At 40.6% G+C, this 12461-nt stretch overlaps 1 protein-coding gene across 1 annotated transcript; it reads right to left on the bottom strand.

The window, feature by feature from the left end:
- Positions 1 to 313: 313 nt before the first annotated feature.
- On the bottom strand, positions 314 to 5619 carry chrnb3b (cholinergic receptor nicotinic beta 3 subunit b). The gene is made up of 6 exons (XM_044039705.1): positions 5343 to 5619; positions 3931 to 4082; positions 2251 to 2295; positions 1886 to 1995; positions 899 to 1808; positions 314 to 786 (listed from the first exon to the last, which is right to left on the bottom strand). The coding sequence occupies exons 1-6, from the start codon at positions 5413 to 5415 to the stop codon at positions 622 to 624; spliced, it is 1455 nt and encodes a 484-aa protein (XP_043895640.1). The 5' UTR covers positions 5416 to 5619; the 3' UTR covers positions 314 to 621.
- Between the last annotated feature and the right edge of the window lie 6842 nt (positions 5620 to 12461).

The following is a 12461-nucleotide window of genomic DNA, read 5'->3' as shown; positions in this document are numbered from 1 at the left end:
TATATAGTTTACCACTAGGTGGTGCTGTCATCTGTGGATATTTCTAACATACTGTGTACTGGACAGTTCATTTGCTCATAGTACAAATAAACTAAAATTTTCTCAGCTGCTTGTGACAGGATTGTTCCACAATAGACAACTTTCACTTTATACAAAAAAGGGATAAACAGTATAACAGTATATATAAAGGTAAGGTGAAAGGTATTCTGTGCTTAATCTTGTTCTTGTGACCAAATAGGCAATGTCAAGTGTAAATATAAAGTAAAAATAGAAAAAGAAGTACTGTAAATAAATCAAGTAAATGGTTTAGACCTTTTTTAATAAATTAAATGTTTATTCCCCAAGCTTTTTTTTAAATTTCAGTTTAAATACCTTGTTCAAATGACCAGCATGTGTAACCAATGATACTAGTAGTGTTATTGCCCTTAAAATCACAACAACGATTTTTAGTAACAATTTGAAATGGAACACATAATGCAACCTTGAACAAGCATTTCTTACTTAAATACAATCAAAACATGAGATAAAATTCAAATCAATTGTACAAATACTGACAACTTAAACAGTCAAAGTAACAGTGTAACAGATTCTTGAAGGTAGATCAGCAGTATGTTACTGCCACTAGTGTAAAGGTGGAGTCTCGCTTGCAGTTGGAGGAGGAATCCTGAAGAACATATACAGCGCTGGGGTGAAGATGAGGATGGTGCCCAGCACTGAGACGGATAGAAAAGCCCACAGGAATATCCTGTCCAACACCTGGGCCACAAACTTCCAGTCTTGTACCACCTGGGAAAATAAGAAAATGTGAGTTGGAATGAAAACAACTCATGGAAACATTAATGCCTAAGAAATATCAAGTTGATTGTTTAAATGTGATTAACTAACATGATACACGCACCTCACGAATGAAGTGCTCCTTGCGGATGTGTCTGCTGATATACCGCACTGAATAGATGGCCTTCTCCATCATGGACGCACAGGCTTCGTCTTCCTTCCCCACGGAAGTCACCTGACCGTGGGCTCCGCCCCTTTGCCCTCCTCTCCGACCTCCAGAGCGAGGCTTCAGCTCAGGGCTTTCAGGAGCCAGCTCTGGGTAGTGGTAGCGGTCGATGTGTCCACGCATGCATAGCAACTTTGGCAGTTTCTGGAGGAAGAGATCACGAACCCACGGTGACATCGGGTGGTAGGTGGCTGAAGAGCGGTGGTGGACATTGATGACAAAGACAGTGACGATGATTGAGAGCGTGACGAAGATCATGATGAAAAGCAGGTATTCTCCAATCAGCGGTATCACCTTAGAAGAGGAAGGGATGATCTCCTCTATGACTAGGAGGAACACAGTGAGGGACACAAGGACAGAGGTAGAAAGTGACAGCTTCTCTCCTTCATCCGACGGAAGGTAAAACACCAAGACCGTTAGAAAGGACAAACCCAAACAAGGGATGATGAGGAAGAGCGTGTAGAACAGAGGGAGCCTCTTCAGAATAAAAGAATATGTAATGAAAGGGTATGAATACAAGCCGTCCTTCCTGTTTCCTCTGGCACCAGTGGCACTGAGGATCTCCCACTCTCCATTATCGAAAAAATCCTTACGATCTACTTGGAAGTCCATCAAAACCAGGTCCACCATGTGTCCATCATAAGTCCAGGAGCCAAACTTCATAGTGCAGTTCTGGCGGTCAAATGGAAAAAAGGTAACATCCATGGCGCAGGCGGATTTGTAGCTTGCAGGTGGCGTCCATGTAATCATACCATTGTACCTGACAATGGCTTTGGTCATCAGGGAACCTTCAAACCGCCCATCAGCACTGAGGTTACATGAAGAAAATGTTGTTAAAAAGCGCTGATTGTGTTGATTGTAAATCATTTGCAAGTGAACTCTTACTTCTCATAAAGGACGATGTCTGGAAGCCAGATATTTTCAGAGGGAACTCTGATAGATGTAATTCCTCCATACTTCTCTGGATTCCATCGCAGCTTGTAATCAATCCACTCCTGGTAAATACAGGACACAGGATGCTGCATTATTAGACCAACATGAAACATTTTCCTATGAAGATTCATTTTGCATTTGGAGCTAAATTATTTGTCTTGCCTCTGTACTTTCCAGTGTTATTCTTTTGATATTGAATTGTCTAAATCTTATTTAAAAAAAAAAAACAATAACAACAACAGCTCTGCTGCTGAACAGAAGACCATATTGTTTCAAAGAGTTATTACAACAATGTAGGCTTTTGTCCTCTTGCTTACCTGACAAAGCCAAACATTAGTTGTCATGAGCTGGTTCTTCTCATCCTTAAGAGAAAGAGAAGAATGGGTGAAAAATCAAAATCAAAATTCAAACCACTGGGATTAATATCCTCACAAAACATTCAAAGTCCTTAGTGAATGCATGACAATAAACAATAATTAAATATAAACAATTTTTCATATTTTCAGGTGCTGCTAAGTGGCCGGTTTTCTTGTCTACACCTGCCTTGAATGTGTCAGATTTACAATGAATACATTCAAGAAAAAAGCAAAAAAGGTGAAAACTCATCTAGGCATGTTCTGATCTAGGCATCAGATGTTTTCAGTGGAACTCTAAAGAAGGCTTGTTTAAAAGCAAATTAAATCATCCTTTATTTTTCGCTCATGGAAGCAGACAGAATCTCATTTCCCTGTCTCTGCCACTTCCTTAGCAAACAAGTAAAAAGAAACATGAAACCCAAGGCAGGAGCAGTGGACCAGCTGGAGCAATATAGATACAGAAAGAATTAAATGGTATAGGGCAGGAATAACAGGGACAGATAAATGGAGAGCGTTTAACAAACTGAAGTTTGAAATGTAAATACTGCAAAGAAAATACTGCAGAGAAATAAACAAACCAGTAGTGAAAGGCATATACTATATTCAATGATGTAAATGATTGATATATCCAGACCTACATGTGAGAGTGAGTTTGAAATGTTGGTGATTACACAAACCAGAGGTGAACCATAATCTAATCCAGAGACATGCTGCAGCCCAGAAAGTCTCTGGGGACAATGAAGCCAAGCTGCTGTTGATGTGGTTAGCTCTCTCTCCCTCATAGTATTCCAAAAACCCAGTAGAACAGAAGCATAAATCCCCCTTCTCTGCAGAACCATAAAGAGGCTTTGTTTAATTCATCCCCAATTGTCTTTACCAAGCGAATGTGTCAGCTGAAAGAATGGAGAGTTAAGTCTAAACCAGTTGAGATAAATATTTAAGGCAAAAAAAGACTGGCTCCTCCATTAGCATTTTCCATTTTCGCTTCTTGAACACCTAAACTGACTTCTTCTTCTGAAATATTAAAGGAACACTACAGAGAGAAAGAGATTGGGTGGTTGTAGATACAGAAAGTGCTCCAGATCTATTTCAGGACCATGGAAAGCTCCACACTGTGACATTGAAAAGCTGTTGGGTTTCAGCACAATGGACAAGGACACTGCAAAAAGACACAACAACCACATTCATCTGTTGTTGTCACTTCAGAATGAGGATTTGTATGGTGTATTTTAGTCTTTGCCTCATAATAAGGCAACATACTGCATACATACAGGTATACATCCATATAAAAACACTAACATTGTGCTAGCCCATCTCTAAGCAATTACTTGCATCCCCACTACTGTCTTCAGCTCTTTATTGATTCATACTTGGAATGTGAGTAAACACAAAATGGGGCAAAATTTACACCTGTAGACAAAACATTTAAATAGGCTCATCGGTAACCACTTTAATAAAACAGATGAGCTCTTATGTGTTTAGCGAACATAAGAATGTATTAAATTAAATTGTTTAAAATCAAGAACTTTGACAGAAAAATATAGTTTTGATGGGGGGAGGGGGGAGGGTTTGAGACATAGTTGGTTGGAAATGAAAGAAGGAGATGAATAATCTCGTGATAGTGTGTGTGTTCATCCTCACCACATCAACCAGCTGAGAGATCTTGAGTCCAAAGCGAACTCTAATTGTGTCATTGGCTCGTAGGATGGGCCTGACCCAGCGCTGGTAACCTTGGAAAAGGTTCCTCAGCAGAGCATCCTCCATCTCCGCCAAGGACACAAACTCACTTTTGGCTGCAATAAAGCAGGAGAAGTATTCATTCAAAAGGTCAATCTTCCACCAATAACATCCTGTGTCTGCCAATTCAGTGGCAATTGGTAAGAAGTAAATAACTACATGTAATCAAGTGTTCTTTTCACCCTCAACCATGCTGTGGTTCTGCTCATTATGTTTGACCATCAGTTAAACATTTGGTCCAAGAGCTGAAACAACTTTCACATGGGTTTGACTTTTCACAGTGATCGTCATGTGCACAGGGCACATAAGAGAAGGAGAGAGAGAGACAACTGATGTATCTTGTGCATCAGATTTGTATAATGAGTAGTTTGTGAGAGTGGAAATTAGCTTTCACAAATTTGGTCCAATCCAATTATCTCATTTGAAATATAGTTGAAAATCAAAAGCCAACTAGAGCATATAATGCAGGTTCTGTCACACTTTATCCAGATAATCTAACCATTAATGCAAGGAATGTCTGTCTGTCTATTAATACCATAACTGTCCAACTTCAAAACTTGGCAGGTGACTTAATGAAGACACACGTGTGTACGGTATAAACTTTGATGTTGTTTGGATAAGAAATACAAGAGATAAAATAGGCAAATGTTGAACGGTACAGCACTAGTTCCATCCATGTGTAGATATTCACCCCCTCACTGTCTCGGAGTATTGAGGCAAGTATTAGATGAGAGGATGAGGAGATTCTGATGATGCACTGCAGACAGTTATGAGTGGGGAGGGGCTGAGACAGAGTAACTGGGTTGCAGTTGGCAGCGACAGAAATAAAAGCTGATGATTATGAGATTGATAAGAGATAATCATACAATTAGACATGGGAGCTAATGTGTGGTTTAACCTGCTGCTGGTTTCACATCTGTTTATATCAACCTACTGGACTTGGAAGTGTTTAGTGGGCTATTCAATATCCATGTGTGAGAGCTGGACAGTGACATCTGACTCTTGTGTTCCAGTTTTTTCTCCTGAACAGCAAACTTCAGCAGAAACAGAGACTGGTCATGACGGAAGTAAGTGATGCTTATTACTGCTTTAAACAATTCCCATTTCATTATTGTCAATGAATGTAGGCAGGGAATAAACATTAACAATTTCTGATTTAATTAAATATAAAAGACACACAGAGGGCAACGTATATATAAAGTATAAGCATGGAGTTTACGACACATTAATGCAAAATAAGAGTAACTTTGTCAACAGCAGTCCACAAATGAGAAATGAGTTTGAGGGACATTTGCGCGTAAACCAAGTTTTCTTACCGTCGATGTTGGCGAGACAAAGCGGGCAGAAGATCCACGAGAGGAGGAAGAGGAGGAGGAACACCAACTTCATGATGGTGGCGCGTGCTGTTGATCGAGTGCTACCCACTGAAGAAGATTGCTGTGTGTGAACCGAAATGGCAGGAAAAATGCGGAAAACAGGCTTCCTGCTGCCGGCGAACAGAGGGTAAGGAAACGACGCAGCATGTGGCCGGTGTGTGTGGACACTGATGAGGCTCCTGCCGGGGCGTCACTCACGGGGAGCGGCTGTCAGGCAGCGGGGCGGCTCTCTGGAAGAGGAGAGGGAGAGGGAGGGGACGGAGGAGGGGGAGGTATGAAGTTTAAGAACTGGTTTGAATTCTTAGAGCAAGTTTTATTCTTATCTCTGGAATGTTTAAATTGTAAGATTATTTTTTACTAATCTGACGACATGTCATCACTGGTGATCTGGAGCATGATTTTCTACAAATGTGATTTATTTGTGCAGTGGCGTGCACAGACATTTGGAGGGAAAAAATTAACAGGGCACCCACTGCACACAGGTGGGGCAGGCACCACTAGTATCCTAACTATCCACATTCTCACACACCTGTGTATATTATACAGGGACATCCATTACAGCACAGCATCATGTTCTATCACAAATTGGCATTTTCTATACAGCCCGGAATATCATTTCCTCTAAGGACACCTTTGGGACACAGTGATGTGGGGACAGTAGGGAACTTCATAACGGCACCCTTTTGGATTGGAACGGCATCCATAGGAAACACTGCATCACTTTTCTCCACTAAAGGAACTCCTTTAGAAACAATCCATCCATCCATCTTCTGTTGCTTTATCCTCCACATGAGGGTCGTGGGGGGTGCTGTGCCAATCCCAGTTGACATAGAGTGAAAGGTGGGGTACACCCTGGACAGATCACTAATCCATCACAGGGCCACAAAGAAACAAACAACCACCCACTCTTACACTCACACCTATGGTCAATATAGAGTATCCAATTTACCCAATCCCCATATTGCATGTTTTTGGACTGTGGGAGGAAGAACCTGGAGAAAACCCACACATACACGGGGAGAACATGCAAACTCCATGCAGAAAGGCCTTTGTTCCGACCAGGTCGCGAACCTGGGTCTTCTTGCTGCAAAGGCAAGAGTGCTAACACTACCCCTTTATGTGACGAATACAGTTTTGTTTTGTTTTAATGTGCAGCGATTTGTGGCCTTGTTGTAACACTAATAAAATGTTAAGATTGTTACTGGCAGATGCAGTGAAATCAGCTGTGTGTCTTTGTCACTGTCACAAAGTATCCTCTGTTCCAATATACTATACTGCACATTCACTTGTCATTTCCCCAACAATATTGCACAGAATATCTTGCATCTGGACAGTGAGTTTAATTTAATTATTATTTACGATTAATTCATAACTTTGTCGCACTGTTCCGAGCGTCTAAAAAGAGCTGTGAAATCGCATCTCACTGCACTGTACAATTGTGTGTGAGTTACGATGGCAATAAAGATCTATTCTCCAGGAAATTTCCTCCCTTGTCTGCCCATCTGTATTCCCCTGCTCATGATTGTATTCAAGTGTTAAAGAGCTTCAGATTTGTGGTGACATTATCATGTTTAAATGTCTGTACCTTGTAATGACAGCTTCATAAATCTCTGCTGAGAAGTACATGTGCTGCAAAATATTCCCTGTTCTACCAACTGGCAACCGACTCAGCAAGTGAGACAAACGCTGTTGATAAGATATGGAGCAGTTTCACTGCTTATTTTGGAATGGAAAACACTTTGGGTAGCCATGATGTTTTTCCAGGTTTGTGTTTTGTATAATGATGTGTTTTTTATTGGAATAAAAAGTTCCATAGTTACAACAGTATATGGACAACTGCACACACTTAAAAATAAGACTCCAGGCTTTTTACAAGGTTTTGGAGTCTACTGACCGGTTTACTCCAAATCAGATACAACAAAGCTGTTGCATAGTTTACTGCTATACATGTTTATTGAATACAGTGCATCAAACAACATTGATCAATCTACTATGTGGGCAACAGCATACAAATAAAATTCAGAGATGGTTTTGACATGATGACCATAAACTTGGATTATCAGACATCGTTATTAGTTACAGTGCTTGTGTTTTTATGTTTTCAGAATAAGAACAATAACAATAAAGAGACATGAAGAACGTGTGAACAAAGACACCAGCACATCCAGGCATGTTAACCAGGCATATACTACACATTTTCTTTCCTTTTTTTCTCCTCCACTTCCTTCTCTCTGAGGCATGCTCTGGCCCCAATACTTGGTGCAGAGCCGGCCTAAGGCATAAGCAAACTAAGCGGCTCCTTGGGGCCCCCAGATCACCAGGGGCCCCCATTTTAACATATCAAAGAAATCTAAATGTCTTTAGGTATATTCAGATAACAGAATAGTGTTTATCTTAAGTTATTTGGATTTATTTTGGAGTTGCAGGTTTGCTCATTAAATGCATATTTGCACATCTCTTTCAAGTTTTAAAACCCAAAATCATGAAACTGATTTAAAGTTATCAGTATAAAGTATCAGTATCATCACCCTCTGTGCTTCACTTTGAAAACAAGGACACTTTTGTGATTTTACTGCCCTCAGAGTAAAAAACAAAGAAAAAAGAGGGAAACTGGTTTGGTTTAAATAACACAACTATAATTCATGCAACTTATAGTGTTATATTTGTATTAATAATTGCCAAGCACTTTGAGGTGGTGGAAGTGGGCCCCAAATCAAATTCAGCCCCATCAAGACTTGGGCCAGCATTGGCTTGGTGCTCCCCTATCCCCCTACCCTCCTTCTCCTCCATGGTTTGAAGTGATGGGCTAATGGGAGGATGATTATCACAATGATATTATCCTGATTTTCTGCTCCACTTGAAGATGTGGGGCAGGCAGCTGCTGCCTCAGAGATCATCCCATGATCATTCGCAAACATAAATTGTCTCAGATTGGAAACCTGCTGGTCCTTTTCCCTCAATGACTGAGATCAGCTGGACAGTGGGTTTTTCTGTTTGTTTGTTTATTTTTTGTTTTTGTAGCTAGTGAGGGAGAGAGAAAAGGAAGAAAGTAAAGGAGGATGTGTTTTCCTTCTTCTTCTGTTTGGCAGTTTCTAAACTGTTGTTCATGATCTAAAAGCTGCATAATTTGAGTGCAAAAATATTTATCAAAGAGAAAAATCTCTCAATCTGCCAAGGCCTGTATTTTTTAATCTTACTCTGTTATTGTAAGGATTAAAAAAAAACATGATAAAGGAGGAGGAGGGGAATTCTAAGAAAAACTAACCTCACACAATCTTTGAAGGAGAATACTCACACTTTAGCCCAACAATGTTATCATACTTAGGGAAAACATGTAAGGTTAGAAATATCAATAGAAAACAAATTAATTAAATCAAAACCAGGCATGTGATCTGACACTAAATATCAATATTGCAAAGGTTGACTTATGTTGTACTATGATCATGTGATACCAAAAAACTGCAGTAGCAAAATACTGTATAGAAAAGATCAGAGAAAATTGGAAAGGAAAGGAAAGTGGTTGGAGGAGTTCCAGGGTCAAATCAGCCACTGATGTCAGTTTCTTACTCAGCACATACAAGCACGAAAAATATGTATTGACCTGTAACGTGATACATCATCTGATGTGGAAAGAAAAAAAGGGCACAGACTGGTGAAACTCAAGCTCTCAGGACGGTGTCACAATTCTGTCTCCTTCAGATAACGCCGGTCGTGTGTATGCGTGTTCCAGGTATTACTCATGTTGTGGGGACCTAAATCTGTTTACACAGTCACAATATGGGGACTTGTCTTCCTTACATGCACAAAAAACAAGTCCCCATAGCGTAATTTAAGGTTAGAGTAAGTCTCTATAGTCATGGGAACCAGTGTGCGTGTGTGTGCGTATTTATGCATATAAGCTGGAAATGTGTATGTTCTCCTAGAATCCAGAATCACAAATGTGTTACGTAACCTTCAGTAGCCTCTGGAGAAGATGGACAGTTAATGAGGCACCTTCTGTCACGCACACACATATGCAACATGTCACATGAACATGTAACCCGCTGCCAACACTAAGCTGCTGCTGTGGCGTCAGAAAAGTCTTGACTCCACTGAGCTCATTGTTGTATAAGCAAACGGAAAGCTGGATTACTCCAAGTTGTAATTTACAGTTCGTGCCGACAGGAAATGCAAAAACAGACAGCTGTTCCAACCCCAAAAAAATAAATCAAACTGCTTTTCTTCATGTGACAGTAAGAGGTTAAAAATTCTAGAAAAGACCAAAGGTGAAGATAGAAGCCACGGACATCAAGACTCCTCACAGTGTACAGAGGGTTTCACACCATATCCAACATCATGAAGCATTACACTAAGCAGGATGAGGGCGATCAAAGACTAGTGAGCCCACCTCAGACTGACAAACTGGTGATGAATAAGCAACCAGACATTATACTGGTCGACAAACTACAGAAGAAGTGACGAGTTCAAGAAAAAAACGAGGGCTGAGTGATAAGCTGAAAAAGATGTGGAGAGTAAGTAAGTGTAAGCAGTGGTAGTTCAATTGGTAATAGGTGCTGTGGGTGCTGTGACCCAAAGACTGAGAGTGAGGCTCCAGTTGATTCCAGGTACAACATCTAAGATCTCATTACAGAAGAAACAGCCTAAGAACAGCCACAATACTGTCTGGTAGAGGACAGAGGAAGAGGAAGGTAATCAAGGCAATCGCTCATTAATCGTTAGACTTTTCTTGAGACTTGCTGCCATAAAAGCAGTCCAGCACCAGACTTACTTACTATCCTCATCCATCCTTCATCAACGGCTTGTCCATCCCAGATGGTGATATAGTGCCTGTCACACCCTGGATGAGATGATGAAGATAATAGTGATGATTGTAATTGTTATTTACATTATTGATTTGTGAAATGCTCCTGGTCTCTATGTTCTTCTATTTCCTCGCTCTGTAAATGTGATGTTTTGTTTGTGATCTGCTGAACTTGTGCCTTTAATTATACCCCAGTGAGTTTTTTTTTTCTTTTAATAACACTTTTTCTTGTTTTTGATTGATACTTGAGCGACACTGAATTCATTTCCTGATAAATGTACTCCACAATAGCGAGCATGTGTCCATTAATCACCATTAATCTGTTGTATATTTTTCTTTTTTTTAACACAGACACCAAAAGAAGATGCATCGCAGCAGAGAGATGCTCCTGAGGCTCAGTTTCCATCTAAAGGTTAACTTATAATTTTGGTGCCATTTGTTCTCAAAATACCTAAAAGAGCCTAAGACGATGTTTCTTCAGCCATCTAAAAATAATTATCAGAGTAAAAGCTGTTTGTGTGTGTGTGTGTGTTTTTAGTATTCTACTTTAGGAAACAGACTGGGCATGTGTGTGTGTGTGTGTGTGTGTGCGTGCGTTCAGAAGGCTCCCACTGGAATTAATTATTTAGAGGAGAGTCTCCTTTACTTATCCACAGTTGACTGGCTGCAGGCACATACTGTTCTGCTCCCGGTGACACAAGAGTCTACCCTCATTCACCATCCACGCTTGCTGCGTTATGCCCCATCTCACCCTATAATTCCACCACAGCCTTTCTCAGTGTGCTGTTTGGTTCCCTACGGATGCCCCACGATCACATCCTTGATTCTTGAAGTCCCTCAAACACTAAAATTAAAAGGACAGGGAGAAAGTAAGACATAGAAGACGACAAGAGCAAGGATGTGGAGAGATACATGCGAGATTGACACATGACACATGTGAAAAGATTTTAAAGAGTAAAAAAAACATGAACAAACTTGTCATTTCATTTTCACAGAACCAAAAAGGATAAAAATCAAATCCTGCAGACACATAAGCTGTGCTATGTTTTTCATTCTGTAGCCCTTCTGTCCAGGAGCTGGATGCTAAGAGTTGATGTCAACAGAAAGGAATGTGTAAAATATTCATCCATGTGGCTGCATGGCTTAATAATGTATTATCCCTCAATTTAGTACCAAAGGCTTTGCTGTACTCTGCTTTGCTCTGACTGCCACTGCGTGCTTCAAGTCCAATCACTCAAAAAAAAAAGATACAGTGCTTTCAAATACCCAGCACCATTACGAATTCAGATTAAAGTGGCTGCAGCTCCAGAGAAGCAGCAAACCAGTGCTTAATTCTCAACATACTTTAAAATCGACACCTTAGAAGACATCTACCTATGTTTGGGAGCAAAAGCTAAATTTACTCTTTCTAAAATGGTAACTATCTAAGTTGGAGGCACTTAATCCAATATGCAAACACTGTCCAAGAATAACCAGAGTGTCTGTGACAGCCAGGTGCTGATGTGACCCTGTTAGCCAGCAGACCGGGACTGATGGGATATTATGTGGAGCTGCTGTGCTGCCGCTGCTGCTGCTGCATCTCCATATTCATAGCTAGACTCCATCCATCCCATAATCCTCACGTAGCGAGACCCGTGCCGGGGAGGACACAGAGACAACAATGTCACTGTATCTCTCTCTCTCGCCCTCTGTTTCTCGCTCTCAGTTCCTCAGGTGACTCGTGTTATCGTCTCCGTCCTTCCTGAAACAGACACACACACTTCACTTGCTCACAGAAAAATGTGCACACAAGTGGGGATTAAGTAAGAGCAATTGAGTCACTGGGAGCCACAGGGTGGGCTGATTCAAAGCCAGAGCCAGACTCAGTCTGACTTGAGGCTACATTTTGTTGCTTCACTACACTAAAGTTTGTGTTTGTGTGTGTGCAGACATATACAGTATAAGCTAACAGGCACAGTCAGACTCACCCGTGACCTTTGACTTTGCTGTTTGTGCCTCTTTTGCCAAAATGTAAATATGTCTTCACTCCAAATTCACCTTGAAATAAACTGATGGAAATATAATTGTTGACCAAAAATGACTAAGTGCGTCTGCAATCTACAAATTCAACATTGAATTAAAACTGCTGGCAGCCACACTGAAATGGCTTTGTTTTTTTTAATCAATGCCACATGATATTATATAAATTCAATTATAAAAGGTTGAATTAAGAACTCTTGCCTTTGCAGCAAGAAGACTCGGTTGGTACAAGGGCCTTT

Source organism: Solea senegalensis, linkage group LG12 (genome assembly GCF_019176455.1).
Source record: "Solea senegalensis isolate Sse05_10M linkage group LG12, IFAPA_SoseM_1, whole genome shotgun sequence".
Classification (NCBI taxonomy): Eukaryota; Metazoa; Chordata; class Actinopteri; order Pleuronectiformes; family Soleidae; genus Solea; species Solea senegalensis.
Note: the sequence above shows the minus strand (reverse complement) of the source record. Positions and strands in the feature narration are given on the sequence as shown.

What these genes read in the sequence shown, in the direction of transcription:
- chrnb3b (XM_044039705.1), bottom strand. Translation starts at nt 5,415, where the DNA reads ATGAAGTTGGTGTTCCTCCTCCTCTTCCTCCTCTCGTGGATCTTCTGC. An exon ending in CTAATGTTTGGCTTTGTCAG is followed by an intron (nt 1,996 to 2,250) that starts GTAAGCAAGAGG and finishes TGTATTTACCAG; the next exon opens with GAGTGGATTGATTACAAGCT. An exon ending in GACATCGTCCTTTATGAGAA is followed by an intron (nt 1,809 to 1,885) that starts GTAAGAGTTCAC and finishes ATGTAACCTCAG; the next exon opens with TGCTGATGGGCGGTTTGAAG.